This window comes from Phyllobates terribilis, unplaced genomic scaffold (assembly GCF_046119375.1).
Source record: "Phyllobates terribilis strain yellow unplaced genomic scaffold, ASM4611937v1 Scaffold_12__6_contigs__length_324123572, whole genome shotgun sequence".
NCBI classification, from domain to species: Eukaryota; Metazoa; Chordata; class Amphibia; order Anura; family Dendrobatidae; genus Phyllobates; species Phyllobates terribilis.
In genome coordinates, this window is record NW_027362772.1 from 88,426,051 (window position 1) to 88,449,166 (window position 23,116).

The 23,116-nt window shown below is 54.0% G+C and overlaps 1 protein-coding gene across 16 annotated transcripts in view; it reads right to left on the minus strand.

The window, feature by feature from the left end:
* Positions 1 to 3,920: 3,920 nt before the first annotated feature.
* The window catches only part of RAP1GAP (RAP1 GTPase activating protein), a 166,172-nt gene continuing 146,976 nt past the window's right edge, over positions 3,921 to 23,116 (minus strand). For 15 of the 16 annotated variants that reach the window (XM_073656061.1, XM_073656068.1, XM_073656072.1 and 12 more), the window contains 8 exons: positions 17,492 to 17,623; positions 8,804 to 8,881; positions 7,322 to 7,431; positions 7,101 to 7,214; positions 6,906 to 7,026; positions 6,674 to 6,785; positions 4,906 to 5,012; positions 3,921 to 4,625 (listed from right to left, as the gene is read on the minus strand). In XM_073656061.1, the coding sequence (XP_073512162.1) occupies positions 4,617 to 4,625; positions 4,906 to 5,012; positions 6,674 to 6,785; positions 6,906 to 7,026; positions 7,101 to 7,214; positions 7,322 to 7,431; positions 8,804 to 8,881; positions 17,492 to 17,623 (783 nt within the window). In that variant the 3' untranslated portion in view covers positions 3,921 to 4,616. The remainder of the gene's footprint in view (positions 4,626 to 4,905; positions 5,013 to 6,673; positions 6,786 to 6,905; positions 7,027 to 7,100; positions 7,215 to 7,321; positions 7,432 to 8,803; positions 8,882 to 17,491; positions 17,624 to 23,116) is intronic. The other variant, XM_073656059.1, reaches the window with a different exon arrangement.

The following is a 23,116-nucleotide window of genomic DNA, read 5'->3' on the forward strand; positions in this document are numbered from 1 at the left end:
AGTACAGAAGATTCGTGATGGAATCTATAAGATCCACGATTCCGTTCATACGCATCATGGCAACCATCGACCTGCAAGAGGCGTATTATCACATACCTATACATCAATCTTACCGAAAATATCTAAGGTTTGCAGTCAAACAAGGACAAAATATAGGGCATTTCCAATTCAACGTTCTGCCCTTCGGGATCTCGTCAGCTCCATGGCGGAGGTGGTAGCGTTCATAAGAAATCGGTATCTCCATCATCCCCCTACCTAGACTACTTCCTGGTAATGGCCGCCTTGGTTCCTCAACTCAAACAAGATCTGCTGGTTACCCTTCACATCTTGGAATCTTTGGGTTGGCTGGTAAACGGAGAAATCGGACCCAATCCCACCCAGTAGGATAATTTTCCTGGACTCACAGAAGCAAACCTTGTTTCAACCCAAAGAGAAACAGATATGGTTGAGAGCAAAGGTCTATGCCCTGAAGAACAGAAAGAGGGTCTCTAGACGGTTGGCGATATCAGTCCTAGGTTCCATGTCCTCCTGTATTCAGGCTGTCCCATGGTCCCAGGCCCACTCAAGACTTCTTACATTCTTTCTCGCTGGGACAGAACGCCAAAGTCTCATCTTTATCCACCGTGGAAGGTGGATATTGTGAATCGAGAGAACATTGGAAGAGGAACATCATGGACACCACCAATCCTCGAACTTCAGAGAATTAAAGGCGGTGGAAGAGACCCTCAAAGCGGTTACGTCTCAGCTTCAAGGGACACATGTCAAAGTATACTCGGACAACATAACGACTGTGGCCCATTTAAGACATAAGGGGAGCATGAGATACAAAAAACTGCAGCAGATCTTCATCCGGGCAGGGCAGCATCTTCTCGCCCTGTCCGTCCTTCACTTAGAGGGCTCTGACAACCCCCAGGTGGCGGACTTCTAGAGCGGAAAGGGAATGGAGCTTGAACACAGACATATTCCAGATGCTGGTGGAAAGATGGATGTATCTGGAAGTGGATGCAAAAGTGAGACGATTCTTCTCCCTGAACCCAAAGACGCTTCAGTGGGGATAGATTCTTTCTCCTATCCTTGGGAAGCCAGTCTCACCTACGCATTCCTGCCGATCCCATTGCTACCGAGATTACTACAAAAAAATCAGCAGAACGAGTCAAGACAATCCTCATAGCTCCAAATTGGCCAAAAAAGAGGATGGTTTGAGACTAAGACTAAAACGACCTAAAGATAGAAGAACCGATATTGCTTCCTCCAGTCCACAACATACTACAACAAGGCCCGATCATCCATCCGGACCCTCAGAGCCTAAATCTAGCAGCCTGACTTCTGAAGCATCTCGGAAGGAGCGATTCAGATCCTTCAGAAGAGCAGGTTACTAATTCTATCTATGCTAAAATCTGGAAGGCTTATGGTACGGTCCTCATCCACCAGACCCTTTCCATCCAGATGTGGCCAAGATTCGGGATTTCCTACAGGAAGGCCAGTCAAAGGGACTATATTCAGAGCCCTGAGTTCTTACTTTGATAAAGATCTAGCAAATCACAGATCCTACAAAAACAGTCCCTCCCTGGGATCTGAATGCGGCCCTTTAAAGGTCTTGCCATGCGGCCCTTTAAAGGTCTTGCCATGCGGCCCTTTAAAAGTCTTGCCATGCGGCCCTTTAAACCAATCATAGAGGTACAAATTGAGGAGCTGTCATCTGCTTTTCTGGTAGCCATAACGGCAAGAAGAGTAAGCGAGATCCAAGCGCTATCCATCAGAGAACCCTATCTGAAGATCTCAGAGGATAGGATAGTTTTCCAGCGAGAAGCTTCATTTCTTCCTAAAGTGGTAACAGATTTTCATAGGTACCAACCTATAATCCTCCCTTCTTTTTGTCAAAACCCTTCAAACAGCGGAGAAGTGTTCCCTACCCTGGATGTCAGGAGGATTATTCCAGTCTACCAGAGCACTGTCTCCTGGGCTGAGAGCGAGTGCATCAGTCGAGACGATCTGCAGAGCGGCGGCCATACCTTTGCAAAACATTATCGTTTAGATGTGGCCGCTAATAAGGATCTAGTCTTTGGAAGGAAGATCCTTCAAGCTGTTGTCTCTCCCTGAAATATTATTCTTTGGTCCTACTCCTAGGGTGCTGTTATGGAGAAAACAGAAACCGAATTACCGGTAAGGCTAATTCTAAGACCCTCCATGACATCACGGGGAGTTTCCGCCCTTTAAAATTTGTTTCTTTATCAATTCCTTGGTGTGATTAAAAATATTTGATGCATTCATACTGTGTGGTCCTTTAGAAAAACACTGAGGATGGCGGTGGGGAGGTGCTATTTAACCTCTTGCGTTTCCTGTCCCTAGCTAGGATTGGGAGGCTACCTCCTAGGGTGCCGTCATGGAGAGTCTTAGAATTAGACTTACCGGTAAGTCTAATTCTATCACCACATGTTAGACAATTTACCAGTTGGTGCAGTAGATTATAAGAAACCCCCAGACTCGGCATTCATGATCTGCAGGTTTCTGACTCTGTGTATCTGAATAATTAATTATACAACGTGTGTTCAATATAATAGCAGTGTGGAGGTCAATCAGTGCGGTCAATCATTCCGTGAGGAAACAGGGGTGAATCAGGTGGCCCTTATTTAAGGGTGAAGCAGCACATGTTGTACCTGCATTTCTCCTTGAAAGCCTGAGAAATATGGGTCGTTCCAGACATTGCTCAGAAGAACAGTGTACTTTTGATGAGTTTTACTCTTTCCAGTCAACTTTTTAAAGAAGCGCAGAGAATGATCGGCTGTTCAGGAAAGCAAAACCAGAGCGACGTGGAAGAAAACGGAAGACTACCATCCGAATGGATGGAAGAATAGCCAGAATGGCAAAGGCTCAGCCAATGATCAGCTCCAGGATGATCACAGACAGTCTCCAGTTACCTGTGAGGACTGGGACAGTTAGAAGACCCCTGTGTGAAGCTAATCTCTTACCAAGAAGTCCCCGCAAAGTCCCACTGTTACAAAAAAGACATGTACTGAAGCGGATACAATTTGCCAAATAACATATCAACCGGCCTAAAGAGAAATGGAGAAACATTTTGTGGACGGATGAAAGTAAAATTGTTCTTTTTGGGTCCAAGGGCTGCAGACAGTTCATCAGACGACCCCCAAACTCTGCATTCAGCCACAGTACACCCTGCAGACAGTGAAGCATGGTGGAAACATTGTGATATGGGCATGTTTCTCTTACTATGGTCTGGATCTATTTACCGCATACCAGGGATCATGGACCAGTCCGTATATATTAAAATACTTGAAGAGATCATGTTGCCTTACGCTGAAGAGGATATGCCCTTGAAATAAGACTCTGTGATGACTCGTGTTTCTGATCACACTGCTATTATTGTGAACACTCCTGTATGTGATGTGTTCCCGCATATTCACTGTCTGTACGCGGCTTTATCTGATGAAGGATTTCACCTGCTTTACACCAAATGCAGACTCCGTGGCCAATCAGGTTAGGTCTACGTCTGTGTATGGGAAGTGACTGCAGCTCTGGAGGTGACTGGAGTATAAGAGAGTCACTATCCTGCTGTAACATCATGTCTTACCCTCCCGTCACCTGCAGAGCTGCCCTCACTCGAAGTAATCACACAGCAGTGACCGCAGCTCTAGTGAACACCACGTGATGAAACAGCAGCGTTCACTTTACTGGCCAGGCCGGGCTTTACCTGCAGTGCCCCCTCCATCCATCATCTTTGCCCCCAATACAAGCAGCCCCTCCCCCACCACTGCACACATGGAGTCGCTGAGCGGCCAGGACGATGGTGGCGCCGCTCATCTTCAGCAGCGCTTGTCCTGGTGCCGCGGCTCCGTGTGCTGTGATGTCTGCGGCGTCGTGGGGTCCCCGGAGCAGCGGCTGAGGCGACACATGGGGTCTTTTTCTCATTTTATTTCTTTACATCTCGTCAGATAAATAATTTCTATTTCTTTACAATTAAACATCGAGACATCGTGACGCTGAATGGAAAAATAATATTTATCCCCTGCCAGGGGGCGTGCCGCCGCAGGCAGAGGCCAGGGGGCGTGCCGCCTCCAACACCGGGCTCCACGGGATGCAGTCACCAATCCTCTCAGCCGGACGCCTGTGATCACCGCTGGGAGGATGAGAGTTGTAGTGCTGCAGTTACCGCCCGGCGCTGAGCGGGCCGCGTCCACAGATGAGAACAAGCAGGACGAGACACACGATGCATAGAGGGGGCACAGTAACCCCTTCAGGTCTGGGTAAGCGTTCGAGGACTTGTGCATTGATTGACATCCTGAGAATGAACTGTACAAGGCGCCACGTCCAGGGCGCCACGTGAGGATGGCCCCCCCCACAGCTCACCCCCCGCCTCTTCTGACGGCTGGGGGAAGGGCGCAGCCTCCCTCGTTATTAAGTGCTGGAGCGGCGACTGCAGGAAAGAGTCGGTGGTTGGTGCAGATCGCTCCATTTCTGCTTCGGTGCCGCCGCTGGCGGAGAGGACAGGAAAAAATGTCGCTCCGCAGGTCGGAGGGCAGGGACGGAGAGGTGGTCACCCGGCGTCCATGGAGGATCGTTAGTGATGGGGTCCTCACCTGCCTTCGCTCAGGTGGGGGCTAGCAGCGCTGGGGAGAGATGCAAACAGTCAGTGCGCAGGAGGCGGAGCCAGAGGTCACATGTCACTACAGCAGGAGGTGGAGCCAGAGGTCACACGTCACTGCAGCAGGAGGTGGAGCCAGAGGTCACACGTCACTGCAGCAGGAGGCGGAGCCAGAGGTCACACGTCACTGCAGCAGGAGGCGGAGCCAGAGGTCACACGTCACTGCAGCAGGAGGCGGAGCCAGAGGTCACACGTCACTGCAGCAGGAGGCGGAGCCAGAGGTCACACGTCACTGCAGCTCTTACCTCATTGGTTGCACTTGGGTTGGTTTCTTCCAGCTGAATCTTAATCTCGGGGTACGCGGGGTCTCCGCTCAATCTCCGGCCGTCTGGGTGGGGGGAGCGCGGGAAACCTGGTGGACAGAGGATCAGTTACACTCCTCCAGATGGCGCCAGTGAGGGGTCGTTCACCGCTGACCAGCGTCTAAGTAGCGGCCACAGGGCGCTGCATCACAACAGACGTGGCTGCTGATCAGTGGCAGCGGTCTCTGTAAAATATACCACGGGAGACGAGCTGCACCCCCAACACTGCATGAGGGGATGGACAATCCCTTAAAGCAGTGGTCACTCCGCCCTGCGCAGGCGTATATTCCCTGCCGTACTGTATACTGCTCCTCTGCACTACGTAAGTGTACAGTGGGGGAAATAAGTATTTGATCCCCTTCAAACCATTATGAGTTCTGGCTCCTAGTGAACTCGTTACCTGCATTACAGACGGCTGTCTTACATAGTCACCTGTATAAAAGACTCCTGTCCACAGACTCAATCAGTCAGACTCTAACCTCTACAACATGGGCAAGACCAAAGAGCTTTCTAAGGATGTCAGGGACAAGATCATAGACCTGCAGAAAGCTGGAATGGGCTACAAAACCATAAGTAAGACGCTGGGTGAGAAGGAGACAACTGTTGGTGCAATAGTAAGAAAATGGATGAAATACAAAATGACTGTCAATCAACATCGATCTGGAGCACCATGTAAAATCTCACCTCGTGGGGTGTCCTTGATCATGAGGAAGGTGAGAGATCAGCCTAAAACTACACAGGGGGAACTTGGTAATGATCTCCAGGCAGCTGAGACCACAGTCACCAAGAAAACCATTGGTAACACATTACACCTTAAAGGTTTAAAATCCTGCAGTGCCCGCAAGGTCCCCCTGATGAAGAAGGCACATGTGCCGGCCCGTCTGAAGTTACCAATGAACACCGGGATGATTCTGTGAGTTATTAGGAGAAGGTGCTGTGGTCAGATGCTGCGTATGACCCAAAGAACACCATCCCCACTGTCAAGCATGCAGGTGGAAACATTATGTTTTGGGGGTGTTTCTCTAATTAGGGCACAGGACTACTTCACCGCATCAATGGGAGAATGGATGGAGCCATGTACCGTAAAATCCTGAGTGACAACCTCCTTCCCTCCGCCAGGACATTAAAAATGGGTCGTGGCTGAGTCTTCCAGCAAGACAATGACCCCAAACATACAGCCAAGGCAACAAAGGAGTGGCTCAAAAAGAAGCACAGTAAGGTCATGGAGTGGCCTAGCCAGTCTCCAGACCTTAATCCCATAGAAAACTTATGGAGGGAGTTGAAGCTCCGAGTTGCCAAGAAACAGCCTCAAAATCTTAATGATTTAGAGATAATCTGCGAAGAGGAGTGGACCAAAACTCCTCCTGACATGTGCACAACCCTCATCAACTACAGAAAACCTCTGACTGCTGTGCTGCCAACAAGGGTATTACCACCAAGTATTAAGTGGTGTTTGCCAGAGGGATCAAATACTTATTTCTCACTGCAAAATGCAAATACATTTATCTAATTTATACAATGTGATTTTCTTGATTGTTTTGGGGATATTCTATCTCTCAATGTTCAAATTAACCGACCCGTAAAATTATAGACTGTTCATGTCTGTGTCAGTGGGCAAACTTACAAAAACAGCAAGGGATCAAATACTTATTTCCTTCACTGTATATTCCCTGCCGTACAGCAGACTACTCCTATACAATGATGTCGGCACCTGATGCGCTGCCTCCGCTGGCGGTGCTCATACTGCTGGCGGTGTCTTCCAGCCACGTGCTGTATGTGAAGGAGTCGCGCTTGTGCGGAGCGTCCGCGGAGGAGACGCCGTCCTGCGGAGAAACGTCAGTGCTACATCAGTGTACGCAGAACACGCGCTATATACAGATGCAGACGCCGTGCTGTACCCCCATCCACCCCCAGAGGCGCTGTTCTGGCGATGAATGCGTTACCGTCCCGGGGTCGTCCTCGTCCAGGAGTTCGCTCTCCTCCACCACGCTGGCGAAGCTGCTGGCGCTGGACGATGAGCGGGAGAAATCTCTTTGGGCTTCTGGTTTAGACCCGGAATCCATCCTGAGAGACAGCGATAATGAGTACAGAGGTCCGGGGGGCCGCACGTCCGGGGGCCGCCGCATCAGGACACGTACATATTCTTTGTCGTGGGCAGCTCCGGGGAGCTGTGATTGGACGAGTTGTCAGATTTCGGCTCCTGGGAGGCGGGGCCGCTGTCTGGGGTCTTCAGGGGGCCAGTCGGACTCTCTCTAAAATCATGTAAATAATACTGAAAAAATGTCCTTTAAGTAAGTACACCCCCATCCTCGGATCGGCCCGACCCGCCGAGGCTGAACTTCCTCTTGCGGCCGCTCACCGCTTCTCCTGCACCTCCTGGATGTTCTCGATGCCGATGGCGCTGCTGCGCCGGGAGCTGAAGGGGCCGGACTTCTTCCTGGTCGGACTCTTCCCAGGAACAATCAGAGACTGGAAGAGATTGGCTTGTCGTTAATCTGCGGCCACGTTTCCCTGTCTCCCGTTCCCCCCCCCATTCCTCCATCTCCCGTTCCTCCATCTCCCGTTCCTCCGTCTCCCTTACCCCCGTCTCCCTTACCCCCGTCTCCCGTTCCCCCCCATTCCTCCGTCTCCCGTTCCACCTTTCCTCAGTCTCCCGTTCCTCCGTCTCCCGTTCCCCGTCTCCCTTACCCCTGTTCCTCCGCCTCCCGTTCCGCCGCCTCCCGTTCCTCCGCCTCCCGTTCCTCCGCCTCCCGTTCCTCCGCCTCCCTTACCCCCGTTCCGCCGTCTCCCGTTCCTCCGTCTCCCATTCCCCTGTCTCCCGTTCCACCGCCTCCCGTTCCCCCGTCTCCTTTACCCCCGTTCCGCCGTCTCCCGTTCCCCCGTCTCCCGTTCCGCCGTCTCCCTTACCCCCGTTCCGCCGTCTCCCTTACCCCCGTTCCGCCGTCTCCCGTTCCTCCGTCTCCCGTTCCCCCGCCTCCCGTTCCCCCGTCTCCTTTACCCCCGTTTCGCCGCCTCCCGTTCCCCCGTCTCCCCCCATTCCTCCGTCTCCCGTTCCACCTTTCCTCAGTCTCCCGTTCCTCCGTCTCCCGTTCCCCGTCTCCCTTAACCCTGTTCCTCCGCCTCCCGTTCCTCCGCCTCCCGTTCCTCCGCCTCCCGTTCCTCCGCCTCCCGTTCCTCCGCCTCCCGTTCCTCCGCCTCCCTTACCCCCGTTCCGCCGTCTCCCGTTCCTCCGTCTCCCATTCCCCTGTCTCCCGTTCCACCGCCTCCCGTTCCCCCGTCTCCTTTACCCCCGTTCCGCCGTCTCCCGTTCCCCCGTCTCCCGTTCCGCCGTCTCCCGTTCCCCCGCCTCCCGTTCCCCCGTCTCCTTTACCCCCGTTTCGCCGCCTCCCGTTCCCCCGTCTCCCGTTCCGCCGTCTCCCTTACCCCCGTTCCGCCGTCTCCCGTTCCGCCGTCTCCCGTTCCCCCGTCTCCCCACTGCACCTTCCAAATCCCTTGCTCAGCTGCAGGTGCGTGACAATGTATTCTTGCAGCAAGTCATGGGCCTTACCTGCACTGACACATTGTAACTACCCCTCAGCTGTATGTAGGACAAGGCCCCTAATGTGAAGCATATACATTTTATTCACGGACAGTCGGCCATTGGTGAGGACACCGGTCACACAGGCGGACGGCAAGAAGCGGAGGACGAGGAGAGGCCACCTGACACTTCTGATGCCGCCGATCCATGATGTATGCCGGGGTCCGCGCAGCTCACACACCATCCACACCTCACGCCACGAGCTCACGTGACCCCGCACTCAGCGACACCGAAATTTGAGCCACAGCCGGAGCCATTATCCACCTCTTCTATGGTTCCTATGCCTATGGCACTGCCGCGGCGTCCATGCCGACCGGGAGCTCTCCCTGGCACAAGCAATGACTAGTGAACAAGAAGGAGCGAGGCACAAAGACATGGAGGAAGAGACAGCGGGCGGAAAAAGGAGCGCGAGACAGACAGGTAATGATGGCGAGTCAGGGAGAGAGAAGAGAGAAAAAGAGAACGTCATTCACAACCTCCACCTGCGGGGGCAGCACCCCAGTGCCCTCCACCTGTGGGGGCAGCACCCCAGTGCCCTCCACCTGCGGGGGCAGCACCCCAGGGCCCTCCACCTGCCAACACTCCCGGGGAGTCCCACTCCTCACTGGCCTCTGATCAGGAAGCTTCTCAGATCTCCACACAGACCCATCTGCCCGGACCACCTAATCTATAACCAGCCCCTAGAAAGGTGTCTGCACAAACTGACGACCCTGGAGAGGGCGGACAGAGAAGAATCTGGAAAAAAGGAGAAGGAGGACAGAGAAAAGTCTGGGAGGGAGGAGAGAGGAGGACAGAGAAGAGTCTGGGAGGAAGGAGAGAGGAGGACAGAGAAGAGTCTGGGAGGGAGGAGAGTGAGGACAGAAGAGTCTGGGAGGGAGGGAAGAGAGGACAGAAGAATCTGGGAGGGAGGAGAGTGAGGACAGAAGAGTCTGGGAGGGAGGAGTGAGGGGGAGGACAGAGAAGAGTCTGGGAGGGAGGAGTGAGGGGGAGGACAGAGAAGAGTCTGGGAGGGAGGAGAGGGGAGGACAGAGAAGAGTCTGGGAGGGAGGAGAGGGGAGGACAGAGAAGAGTCTGGGAGGGAGGAGAGAGGACAGAGAAGAGTCTGGGAGGGAGGAGAGAGGACAGAGAAGAGTCTGGGAGGGAGGAGAGCGGACAGAGAAGAGTCTGGGAGGGAGGAGAGAGGACAGAGAAGAGTCTGGGAGGGAGGAGAGAGGACAGAGAAGAGTCTGGGAGGGAGGAGAGAGGACAGAGAAGAGTCTGGGAGGGAGGAGAGAGGAGGACAGAGAAGAGTCTGGGAGGGAGGAGAGAGGACAGAGAAGAGTCTGGGAGGGGGGAGAGAGGACAGAGAAGAGTCTGGGAGAGAGGACAGAGAAGAGTCTGGGAGGGAGGAGAGAGGACAGAGAAGAGTCTGGGAGGGAGGAGAGAGGACAGAGAAGAGTCTGGGAGGGAGGAGAGAGGAGGACCGAGAAGAGTCTGGGAGGGAGGAGAGAGGAGGACAGAGAAGAGTCTGGGAGGGAGGAGAGGACAGAGAAGAGTCTGGGAGGGAGGAGAGAGGAGGACAGAGAAGAGTCTGGGAGGGAGGAGAGAGGAGGACAGAGAAGAGTCTGGGAGGGAGGAGAGAGGAGGACAGAGAAGAGTCTGGGAGGGAGGAGAGAGGACAGAGAAGAGTCTGGGAGGGAGGAGAGAGGAGGACAGAGAAGAGTCTGGGAGGGAGGAGAGAGGAGGACAGAGAAGAGTCTGGGAGGGAGGAGAGAGGAGGACAGAGAAGAGTCTGGGAGGGAGGAGAGAGGAGGACAGAGAAGAGTCTGGGAGGGAGGAGAGAGGACAGAGAAGAGTCTGGGAGGGAGGAGAGAGGAGGACAGAGAAGAGTCTGGGAGGGAGGAGAGAGGAGGACAGAGAAGAGTGTGGGAGGGAGGAGAGAGGACAGAGAAGAGTCTGGGAGGGAGGAGAGAGGAGGACAGAGAAGAGTCTGGGAGGGAGGAGAGAGGAGGACAGAGAAGAGTCTGGGAGGGAGGAGAGGACAGAGAAGAGTCTGGGAGGGAGGAGAGAGGAGGACAGAGAAGAGTCTGGGAGGGAGGAGAGAGGAGGACAGAGAAGAGTCTGGGAGGGAGGAGGACAGAGAAGAGTCTGGGAGGGAGGAGGACAGAGAAGAGTCTGGGAGGGAGGAGGACAGAGAAGAGTCTGGGAGGGAGGAGAGAGGAGGACAGAGAAGAGTCTGGGAGGGAGGAGAGAGGAGGACAGAGAAGAGTCTGGGAGGGAGGAGAGGACAGAGAAGAGTCTGGGAGGGAGGAGAGGACAGAGAAGAGTCTGGGAGGGAGGAGAGAGGAGGACAGAGAAGAGTCTGGGAGGGAGGAGAGAGGAGGACAGAGAAGAGTCTGGGAGGGAGGAGGACAGAGAAGAGTCTGGGAGGGAGGAGGACAGAGAAGAGTCTGGGAGGGAGGAGGACAGAAGAGTCTGGGAGGGAGGAGGACAGAGAAGAGTCTGGGAGGGAGGAGGACAGAAGAGTCTGGGAGGGAGGAGGACAGAGAAGAGTCTGGGAGGGAGGGGAGAGAGGACAGAAGAATCTGGGAGGGAGGAGAGTGAGGACAGAAGAGTCTGGGAGGGAGAAGAGAGGACAGAGAAGAGTGGGAGGGAGGAGAGAGGACAGAGAAGAGTCTGGGAGGGAGGAGAGAGGACAGAGAAGAGTCTGGGAGGGAGGAGAGAGGACAGAGAAGAGTCTGGGAGGGAGGAGAGAGGACAGAGAAGAGTCTGGGAGGGAGGAGAGAGGACAGAGAAGAGTCTGGGAGGGAGGAGAGAGGACAGAAGAGTCTGGGAGGGAGGAGAGAGGACAGAGAAGAGTCTGGGAGGGAGGAGAGAGGACAGAGAAGAGTCTGGGAGGGAGGAGAGAGGACAGAGAAGAGTCTGGGAGGGAGGAGAGAGGACAGAGAAGAGTCTGGGAGGGAGGAGAGAGGACAGAGAAGAGTCTGGGAGGGAGGAGAGAGGACAGAAGAGTCTGGGAGGGAGGAGAGAGGACAGAGAAGAGTCTGGGAGGGAGGAGAGAGGACAGAGAAGAGTCTGGGAGGGAGGAGAGAGGACAGAGAAGAGTGGGAGGGAGGAGAGAGGACAGAGAAGAGTCTGGGAGGGAGGAGAGAGGACAGAGAAGAGTCTGGGAGAGAGGACAGAGAAGAGTCTGGGAGGGAGGAGAGAGGACAGAGAAGAGTCTGGGAGGGAGGAGAGAGGACAGAAGAGTCTGGCAGGGAGGAGAGAGGACAGAGAAGAGTCTGGGAGGGAGGAGAGAGGACAGAGAAGAGTCTGGGAGGGAGGAGAGAGGACAGAGCAGAGTCTGGGAGGGAGGAGAGAGGACAGAGAAGAGTCTGGGAGGGAGGAGAGAGGACAGAGAAGAGTCTGGGAGGGAGGAGAGAGGACAGAGAAGAGTCTGGGAGGGAGGAGAGAGGACAGAGAAGAGTCTGGGAGGGAGGAGAGAGGGAGAGGACAGAAGAGTCTGGGAGGGAGGAGGACAGAGAAGAGTCTGGGAGGGAGGAGGACAGAGAAGAGTCTGGGAGGGAGGAGGACAGAGAAGAGTCTGGGAGGGAGGAGGACAGAGAAGAGTCTGGGAGGGAGGAGGACAGAGAAGAGTCTGGGAGGGAGGAGGACAGAGAAGAGTCTGGGAGGGAGGAGAGAGGACAGAGAAGAGTCTGGGAGGGAGGAGAGAGGACAGAGAAGAGTCTGGGAGGGAGGAGAGAGGACAGAGAAGAGTCTGGGAGGGAGGAGAGAGGACAGAGAAGAGTCTGGTAGGGAGGAGAGAGGGAGAGGACAGAGAAGAGTCTGGGAGGGAGGAGGACAGAGAAGAGTCTGGGAGGGAGGAGGACAGAGAAGAGTCTGGGAGGGAGGAGGACAGAAGAGTCTGGGAGGGAGGGAAGAGAGGACAGAAGAATCGGAGGGAGGAGAGTGAGGACAGAAGAGTCTGGGAGGGAGGAGTGAGGGGGAGGACAGAGAAGAGTCTGGGAGGGAGGAGAGAGGACAGAGAAGAGTCTGGGAGGGAGGAGAGGGGAGGACAGAGAAGAGTCTGGGAGGGAGGAGAGAGGACAGAGAAGAGTCTGGGAGGGAGGAGAGAGGAGGACAGAGAAGAGTCTGGGAGGGAGGAGAGAGGAGGACAGAGAAGAGTCTGGGAGGGAGGAGAGAGTGTCGGGGTAAAAGAGAATATATATTTTCTGTAACTTTTATACTTTTGTAACTTTTATACGCTTTTTTGCTAATGTACTAACCACCATTTTGTGTCTTATAACAATAAGCTTTCCTTGCTACGTAATACTTAAATCGAAACTTAAACTAAGACATTTCCAGCGTTGCCAAGACTTATTTCAGAGAAACGAAACAAGATTATAAGCTGACGGCTGCAATATCTGCCCAGAGACTGAGATAAGGAGATGTGGACCAATCAGGAGTAGCCAGACACTGGACTTTCATGGCTTACCCCGCTCCAGACAACCCCTTTCCCCTCCCCATTATGTAGTGTATTTAGGTTTATGTATGTAGGAATAAACACAGAACATTGCTGAGAACGTTGTCTGTAGTAGTCTTTTGAGCGTGCTCTGAGTTTGAACCAGCTTGTTGTCTGACTCATTCTTTGAATGGTTGACCCATGCTCATAGCCTTAATTTGGAGTGACTGGAGGACGAGTGGAATGTCATCACGACCCTCACAAGAGGAGGACAGAGAAGAGTCTGGGAGGGAGGAGAGAGGAGGACAGAGAAGAGTCTGGGAGGGAGGAGAGAGGAGGACAGAGAAGAGTCTGGGAGGGAGGAGAGAGGACAGAGAAGAGTCTGGGAGGGAGGAGAGAGGACAGAAAAGAGTCTGGGAGGGAGGAGAGAGGAGGACAGAGAAGAGTCTGGGAGGGAGGAGAGAGGAGGACAGAGAAGAGTCTGGGAGGGAGGAGGACAGAGAAGAGTCTGGGAGGGAGGAGGACAGAGAAGAGTCTGGGAGGGAGGAGGACAGAGAAGAGTCTGGGAGGGAGGAGGACAGAGAAGAGTCTGGGAGGGAGGAGGACAGAGAAGAGTCTGGGAGGGAGGGAAGAGAGGACAGAAGAATCTGGGAGGGAGGAGAGTGAGGACAGAAGAGTCTGGGAGGGAGGAGTGAGGGGGAGGACAGAGAAGAGTCTGGGAGGGAGGAGAGAGGACAGAAGAGTAGGACAGAAGAGTCTGGGAGGGAGGAGAGAGGACAGAGAAGAGTCTGGGAGGGAGGAGAGAGGACAGAGAAGAGTCTGGGAGGGAGGAGAGAGGACAGAGAAGAGTCTGGGAGGGAGGAGAGAGGAGGACAGAGAAGAGTCTGGGAGGGAGGAGAGAGGAGGACAGAGAAGAGTCTGGGAGGGAGGAGAGAGGACAGAGAAGAGTCTGGGAGGGAGGAGAGAGGACAGAGAAGAGTCTGGGAGGGAGGAGAGGACAGAGAAGAGTCTGGGAGGGAGGAGAGAGGACAGAGAAGAGTCTGGGAGGGAGGAGAGAGGACAGAGAAGAGTCTGGGAGGGAGGAGAGAGGACAGAGAAGAGTCTGGGAGGGAGGAGAGAGGACAGAGAAGAGTCTGGGAGGGAGGAGAGAGGACAGAGAAGAGTCTGGGAGGGAGGAGAGAGGACAGAGAAGAGTCTGGGAGGGAGGAGAGAGGACAGAGAAGAGTCTGGGAGGGAGGAGAGAGGACAGAGAAGAGTCTGGGAGGGAGGAGAGAGGACAGAGAAGAGTCTGGGAGGGAGGAGAGAGGACAGAGAAGAGTCTGGGAGGGAGGAGAGAGGACAGAGAAGAGTCTGGGAGGGAGGAGAGAGGACAGAGAAGAGTCTGGGAGGGAGGAGGACAGAAGAGTCTGGGAGGGAGGAGGACAGAAGAGTCTGGGAGGGAGGAGGACAGAAGAGTCTGGGAGGGAGGGAAGAGAGGACAGAAGAATCTGGGAGGAGTGAGGGGGAGGACAGAGAAGAGTCTGGGAGGGAGGAGAGCGGACAGAGAAGAGTCTGGGAGGGAGGAGAGAGGACAGAGAAGAGTCTGGGAGGGAGGAGAGAGGAGGACCGAGAAGAGTCTGGGAGGGAGGAGAGAGGAGGACAGAGAAGAGTCTGGGAGGGAGGAGAGAGGAGGACAGAGAAGAGTCTGGGAGGGAGGAGAGAGAACAGAGAAGAGTCTGGGAGGGAGGAGAGAGGACAGAGAAGAGTCTGGGAGGGAGGAGAGGACAGAGAAGAGTCTGGGAGGGAGGAGAGAGGACAGAGAAGAGTCTGGGAGGGAGGAGAGAGGACAGAGAAGAGTCTGGGAGGGAGGAGGACAGAGAAGAGTCTGGGAGGGAGGAGGACAGAGAAGAGTCTGGGAGGGAGGAGGACAGAGAAGAGTCTGGGAGGGAGGAGGACAGAGAAGAGTCTGGGAGGGAGGGAAGAGAGGACAGAAGAATCTGGGAGGGAGGAGAGTGAGGACAGAAGAGTCTGGGAGGGAGGAGTGAGGGGGAGGACAGAGAAGAGTCTGGGAGGGAGGAGAGAGGACAGAGAAGAGTCTGGGAGGGAGGAGAGAGGACAGAGAAGAGTCTGGGAGGGAGGAGAGAGGACAGAGAAGAGTCTGGGAGGGAGGAGAGAGGACAGAGAAGAGTCTGGGAGGGAGGAGAGAGGACAGAAGAGTCTGGGAGGGAGGAGAGAGGACAGAGAAGAGTCTGGGAGGGAGGAGAGAGGACAGAGAAGAGTCTGGGAGGGAGGAGAGAGGACAGAGAAGAGTCTGGGAGGGAGGAGAGAGGACAGAAGAGTCTGGGAGGGAGGAGAGAGGACAGAGAAGAGTCTGGGAGGGGGGAGAGAGGACAGAGAAGAGTCTGGGAGGGAGGAGGACAGAGAAGAGTCTGGGAGAGAGGAGGACAGAGAAGAGTCTGGGAGAGAGGAGGACAGAGAAGAGTCTGGGAGGGAGGAGGACAGAGAAGAGTCTGGGAGGGAGGAGAGAGGAGGACAGAGAAGAGTCTGGGAGGGAGGAGAGAGGAGGACAGAGAAGAGTCTGGGAGGGAGGAGAGAGGAGGACAGAGAAGAGTCTGGGAGGGAGGAGAGAGGAGGACAGAGAAGAGTCTGGGAGGGAGGAGAGAGGAGGACAGAGAAGAGTCTGGGAGGGAGGAGAGAGGAGGACAGAGAAGAGTCTGGGAGGGAGGAGAGAGGAGGACAGAGAAGAGTCTGGGAGGGAGGAGAGAGGAGGACAGAGAAGAGTCTGGGAGGGAGGAGAGAGGAGGACCGAGAAGAGTCTGGGAGGGAGGAGAGAGGAGGACCGAGAAGAGTCTGGGAGGGAGGAGAGAGGAGGACAGAGAAGAGTCTGGGAGGGAGGAGAGAGGAGGACAGAGAAGAGTCTGGGAGGGAGGAGAGAGGAGGACAGAGAAGAGTCTGGGAGGGAGGAGAGAGGACAGAGAAGAGTCTGGGAGGGAGGAGAGAGGACAGAGAAGAGTCTGGGAGGGAGGAGAGAGGACAGAGAAGAGTCTGGGAGGGAGGAGAGAGGACAGAGAAGAGTCTGGGAGGGAGGAGAGAGGACAGAGAAGAGTCTGGGAGGGAGGAGAGAGGACAGAGAAGAGTCTGGGAGGGAGGAGGACAGAAGAGTCTGGGAGGGAGGAGGACAGAAGAGTCTGGGAGGGAGGAGGACAGAAGAGTCTGGGAGGGAGGAGGACAGAAGAGTCTGGGAGGGAGGGAAGAGAGGACAGAAGAATCTGGGAGGAGTGAGGGGGAGGACAGAGAAGAGTCTGGGAGGGAGGAGAGCGGACAGAGAAGAGTCTGGGAGGGAGGAGAGAGGACAGAGAAGAGTCTGGGAGGGAGGAGAGAGGAGGACCGAGAAGAGTCTGGGAGGGAGGAGAGAGGAGGACAGAGAAGAGTCTGGGAGGGAGGAGAGAGGAGGACAGAGAAGAGTCTGGGAGGGAGGAGAGAGAACAGAGAAGAGTCTGGGAGGGAGGAGAGAGGACAGAGAAGAGTCTGGGAGGGAGGAGAGGACAGAGAAGAGTCTGGGAGGGAGGAGAGGACAGAGAAGAGTCTGGGAGGGAGGAGAGGACAGAGAAGAGTCTGGGAGGGAGGAGAGGACAGAGAAGAGTCTGGGAGGGAGGAGAGGACAGAGAAGAGTCTGGGAGGGAGGAGAGGACAGAGAAGAGTCTGGGAGGGAGGAGAGAGGACAGAGAAGAGTCTGGGAGGGAGGAGAGGACAGAGAAGAGTCTGGGAGGGAGGAGAGAGGAGGAAAGAAGAGTCTGGGAGGGAGGAGAGAGGACAGACAAGAGTCTGGGAGGGAGGAGAGAGGACAGAGAAGAGTCTGGGAGGGAGGAGAGAGGACAGAGAAGAGTCTGGGAGGGAGGAGAGCGGACAGAAGAGTCTGGGAGGGAGGAGAGAGGAGGACAGAGAAGAGTGTGGGAGGGAGGAGAGAGGAGGACAGAGAAGAGTCTGGGAGGGAGGAGAGAGGAGGACAGAGAAGAGTCTGGGAGGGAGGAGAGAGGAGGACAGAGAAGAGTCTGGGAGGGAGGAGAGAGGACAGAGAAGAGTCTGGGAGGGAGGAGAGAGGAGGACAGAGAAGAGTCTGGGAGGGAGGAGAGAGGGGGAGGACAGAGAAGAGTCTGGGAGGGAGGAGAGAGGAGGACAGAGAAGAGTCTGGGAGGGAGGAGAGAGGGGGAGGACAGAGAAGAGTCTGGGAGGGAGGAGAGAGGACAGAGAAGAGTCTGGGAGGGAGGAGACAGGAGGACAGAGAAGAGTCTGGGAGGGAGGAGAGAGGACAGAGAAGAGTCTGGGAGGGAGAGGACGGAGAAGAGTCTAGGAGGGAGGTGGACTCGCGCTCTCTGAATCTGAGGTGTATGATATATTTCGGGGGGTCCTGCAGGCTTCTTCTGACCTTACACTACCTCTGCTGTTAACCGCTATCCACCTCCTTTACCTACAGGGGCAGAGTCACCTGTGCCCACAGCAACCAATCAGAATGCGTGTCTGCCCTGGTATACATGTATACAGGTGGCACTTACTATTCCTGGGGGCTTTGGATTATCCTGGTTGTTGTGGCCAAAGCTGCCGCTGTGGCTGGTGGACACCGTGTGCGGCTTCTTACTGCTGAGCCCCATGGCGTCCATGGATTGACTGCGGCTCCGGATTACTCTCTGCAAAGAGACAAGGCTGTGACACACCGGGGGCAGAAGTGACCTGTATGGGGCGAGGGTGGCTGTACGGGGTGACGGCAGAACGCAGGATGGGTGCAGTACTGCTGCACGACCACCAGGGGTCACTGCTGTCACTACTAAATAGCAGAAATGAGGATCATCTCTGTATGTAAGATGCAGCAGAGACCCCCAGATCCTGAGAGTAGACAGATACAAAGACCTGAGCCCCCCCAGATCCTGAGAATAGACAGATACAAAGACCTGAGACCCCCAGATCCTGAGAATAGACAGATACAAAGACCTGAGCCCCCCAGATCCTGAGAATAGACAGATACAAAGACCTGAGCCCCCCAGATCCTGAGAATAGACAGATACAAAGACCTGAGCCCCCCAGATCCTGAGAGTAGACAGATACAAAGACCTGAGCCCCCCCCAGATCCCGAGAATAGACAGATACAAAGACCTGAGCCCCCCCCAGATCCCGAGAATAGACAGATACAAAGACCTGAGCCCCCCAGATCCTGAGAATAGACAGATACAAAAGACCTGAGCCCCCCAGATCCTGAGAATAGACAGATACAAAGACCTGAGCCCCCCCAGATCCTGAGAATAGACAGATACAAAGACCTGAGCCCCCCCAGATCCTGAGAATAGACAGATACAAAGACCTGAGCCCCCCAGATCCTGAGAATAGACAGATACAAAGACCTGAGCCCCCCCAGATCTGAGAATAGACAGATACAAAGACCTGAGCCCCCCCCAGATCCCGAGAATAGACAGATACAAAGACCTGAGCCCCCCAGATCCTGAGAATAGACAGATACAAAGACCTGAGCCCCCCAGATCCTGAGAGTAGACAGATACAAAGACCTGAGCCCCCCAGATCCTGAGAGTAGACAGATACAAAGACCTGAGCCCCCCAGATCCTGAGAGTAGACAGATACAAAGACCTGAGCCCCCCAGATCCTGAGAATAGACAGATACAAAGACCTGAGCCCCCCCAGATCCTGAGAATAGACAGATACAAAGACCTGAGCCCCCCCCAGATCCTGAGAATAGACAGATACAAAGACCTGAGCCCCCCAGATCCTGAGAATAGACAGATACAAAGTCCTGAGCCCCCCATATCCTGAGAATAGACAGATACAAAGACCTGAGCCCCCCCAGATCCTGAGAATAGACAGATACAAAGACCTGAGCCCCCCCAGATCCTGAGAATAGACAGATACAAAGACCTGAGCCCCCCAGATCCTGAGAATAGACAGATACAAAGACCTGAGCCCCCCATATCCTGAGAATAGACAGATACAAAGACCTGAGCCCCCCCCAGATCCTGAGAATAGACAGATACAAAGACCTGAGCCCCCCCAGATCCTGAGAATAGACAGATACAAAGACCTGAGCCCCCCCCAGATCCTGAGAATAGACAGATACAAAGTCCTGAGCCCCCCATATCCTGAGAATAGACAGATACAAAGACCTGAGCCCCCCCCAGATCCTGAGAATAGACAGATACAAAGACCTGAGCCCCCCAGATCCTGAGAATAGACAGATACAAAGACCTGAGCCCCCCATATCCTGAGAATAGACAGATACAAAGACCTGAGCCCCCCAGATCCTGAGAATAGACAGATACAAAGACCTGAGCCCCCCAGATCCTGAGAATAGACAGATACAAAGACCTGAGCCCCCCCCAGATCCCGAGAATAGACAGATACAAAGACCTGAGCCCCCCAGATCCTGAGAGTAGACAGATACAAAGACCTGAGCCCCCCCAGATCCTGAGAATAGACAGATACAAAGACCTGAGCCCCCCCCAGATCCCGAGAATAGACAGATACAAAGACCTGAGCCCCCCCCAGATCCCGAGAATAGACAGATACAAAGACCTGAGCCCCCCAGATCCTGAGAATAGACAGATACAAAAGACCTGAGCCCCCCAGATCCTGAGAATAGACAGATACAAAGACCTGAGCCCCCCCAGATCCTGAGAATAGACAGATACAAAGACCTGAGCCCCCCCAGATCCTGAGAATAGACAGATACAAAGACCTGAGCCCCCCAGATCCTGAGAATAGACAGATACAAAGACCTGAGCCCCCCCAGATCTGAGAATAGACAGATACAAAGACCTGAGCCCCCCCCAGATCCCGAGAATAGACAGATACAAAGACCTGAGCCCCCCCCAGATCCCGAGAATAGACAGATACAAAGACCTGAGCCCCCCAGATCCTGAGAATAGACAGATACAAAGACCTGAGCCCCCCAGATCCTGAGAGTAGACAGATACAAAGACCTGAGCCCCCCAGATCCTGAGAGTAGACAGATACAAAGACCTGAGCCCCCCAGATCCTGAGAGTAGACAGATACAAAGACCTGAGCCCCCCAGATCCTGAGAATAGACAGATACAAAGACCTGAGCCCCCCCAGATCCTGAGAATAGACAGATACAAAGACCTGAGCCCCCCCCAGATCCTGAGAATAGACAGATACAAAGACCTGAGCCCCCCCAGATCCTGAGAATAGACAGATACAAAGACCTGAGCCCCCCAGATCCTGAGAATAGACAGATACAAAGTCCTGAGCCCCCCATATCCTGAGAATAGACAGATACAAAGACCTGAGCCCCCCCAGATCCCGAGAATAGACAGATACAAAGACCTGAGCCCCCCCAGATCCTGAGAATAGACAGATACAAAGACCTGAGCCCCCCCAGATCCTGAGAATAGACAGATACAAAGACCTGAGCCCCCCCCAGATCCTGAGAATAGACAGATACAAAGACCTGAGCCCCCCCAGATCCTGAGAATAGACAGATACAAAGACCTGAGCCCCCCAGATCCTGAGAATAGACAGATACAAAGTCCTGAGCCCCCCAGATCCTGAGAATAGACAGATACAAAGACCTGAGCCCCCCCAGATCCTGAGAATAGACAGATACAAAGACCTGAGCCCCCCAGATCCTGAGAATAGACAGATACAAAGACCTGAGCCCCCCAGATCCTGAGAATAGACAGATACAAAGTCCTGAGCCCCCCATATCCTGAGAATAGACAGATACAAAGACCTGAGCCCCCCCCAGATCCTGAGAATAGACAGATACAAAGACCTGAGCCCCCCAGATCCTGAGAATAGACAGATACAAAGACCTGAGCCCCCCATATCCTGAGAATAGACAGATACAAAGACCTGAGCCCCCCAGATCCTGAGAATAGACAGATACAAAGACCTGAGCCCCCCAGATCCTGAGAATAGACAGATACAAAGACCTGAGCCCCCCCCAGATCCCGAGAATAGACAGATACAAAGACCTGAGCCCCCCAGATCCTGAGAGTAGACAGATACAAAGACCTGAGCCCCCCCAGATCCTGAGAATAGACAGATACAAAGACCTGAGCCCCCCAGATCCTGAGAATAGACAGATACAAAGACCTGAGCCCCCCAGATCCTGAGAATAGACAGATACAAAGACCTGAGCCCCCCAGATCCCGAGAATAGACAGATACAAAGACCTGAGCCCCCCCAGATCCTGAGAGTAGACAGATACAAAGACCTGAGCCCCCCCAGATCCTGAGAATAGACAGATACAAAGACCTGAGCCCCCCAGATCCTGAGAATAGACAGATACAAAGACCTGAGCCCCCCAGATCCTGAGAATAGACAGATACAAAGACCTGAGCCCCCCAGATCCTGAGAATAGACAGATACAAAGACCTGAGCCCCCCAGATCCTGAGAATAGACAGATACAAAGTCCTGAGCCCCCCAGATCCTGAGAATAGACAGATACAAAGTCCTGAGCCCCCCATATCCTGAGAATAGACAGATACAAAGACCTGAGCCCCCCCCAGATCCTGAGAATAGACAGATACAAAGACCTGAGACCCCCAGATCCTGAGAATAGACAGATACAAAGACCTGAGCCCCCCCAGATCCCGAGAATAGACAGATACAAAGACCTGAGCCCCCCAGATCCTGAGAATAGACAGATACAAAGACCTGAGCCCCCCAGATCCTGAGAATAGACAGATACAAAGTCCTGAGCCCCCCATATCCTGAGAATAGACAGATACAAAGACCTGAGCCCCCCCCAGATTCTGAGAATAGACAGATACAAAGACCTGAGCCCCCCAGATCCTGAGAATAGACAGATACAAAGACCTGAGCCCCCCAGATCCTGAGAATAGACAGATACAAAGACCTGAGCCCCCCAGATCCTGAGAATAGACAGATACAAAGACCTGAGCCCCCCAGATCCCGAGAATAGACAGATACAAAGACCTGAGCCCCCCAGATCCTGAGAGTAGATAGATACAAAGACCTGAGCCCCCCCAGATCCTGAGAATAGACAGATACAAAGACCTGAGCCCCCCAGATCCTTAGAATAGACAGATACAAAGACCTGAGCCCCCCCAGATCCTGAGAATAGACAGATACAAAGACCTGAGCCCCCCAGATCCTGAGAATAGACAGATAGAAAGACCTGAGCCCCCCCAGATCCTGAGAATAGACAGATACAAAGACCTGAGCCCCCCCAGATCCTGAGAATAGACAGATACAAAGACCTGAGCCCCCCAGATCCTGAGAATAGACAGATACAAAGACCTGAGCCCCCCAGATCCTGAGAATAGACAGCTATGTGCTCCACTTGTGTGGGCGTAGATGACTGTTGCAATGATACTGGGGGCCCCCAGGATATTACAGTGGGTAACCAGTATTTGACCCGCTCCCGATCCTGTAAGTTTTCCCCCTCCACAGAATGGAGAGATCTGTGATTGTTCTCGTCGGTCTCTTCACCTGTGAGAGACGGAATCTAAGAATAATCCAGAGGATCCATTGTAGGATTGTTCCAGAATTAATCTGCATTTTACTGCATGAAATAAATATTTGATACAATAGAGAAACAGAAGTTAATATTTGTTACAGAAACCTTTGTTACAATTACAGAGGGCAGACGTTTCCTGTAGTTCTTGACCCGGTTTGCACACACTGCAGCAGGGATTTTGGCCCCCTCCTCCATACAGATCTTCACCAGGTTTGCACACACTGCAGCAGGGATTTTGGCCCCCTCCTCCATACAGATCTTCACCAGGTTTGCACACACTGCAGCAGGGATTTTGGCCCCCTCCTCCATACAGATCTTCACCAGGTTTGCACACACTGCAGCAGGGATTTTGGCCCCCTCCTCCATACAAATCTTCACCAGGTTTGCACACACTGCAGCAGGGATTTTGGCCCCCTCCTCCATACAGATCTTCACCAGGTTTGCACACACTGCAGCAGGGATTTTGGCCCCCTCCTCCATACAAATCTTCACCAGGTTTGCACACACTGCAGCAGGGATTTTGGCCCCCTCCTCCATACAAATCTTCACCAGGTTTGCACACACTGCAGCAGGGATTTTGGCCCCCTCCTCCATACAAATCTTCACCAGGTTTGCACACACTGCAGCAGGGATTTTGGCCCCCTCCTCCATACAGATCTTCACCAGGTTT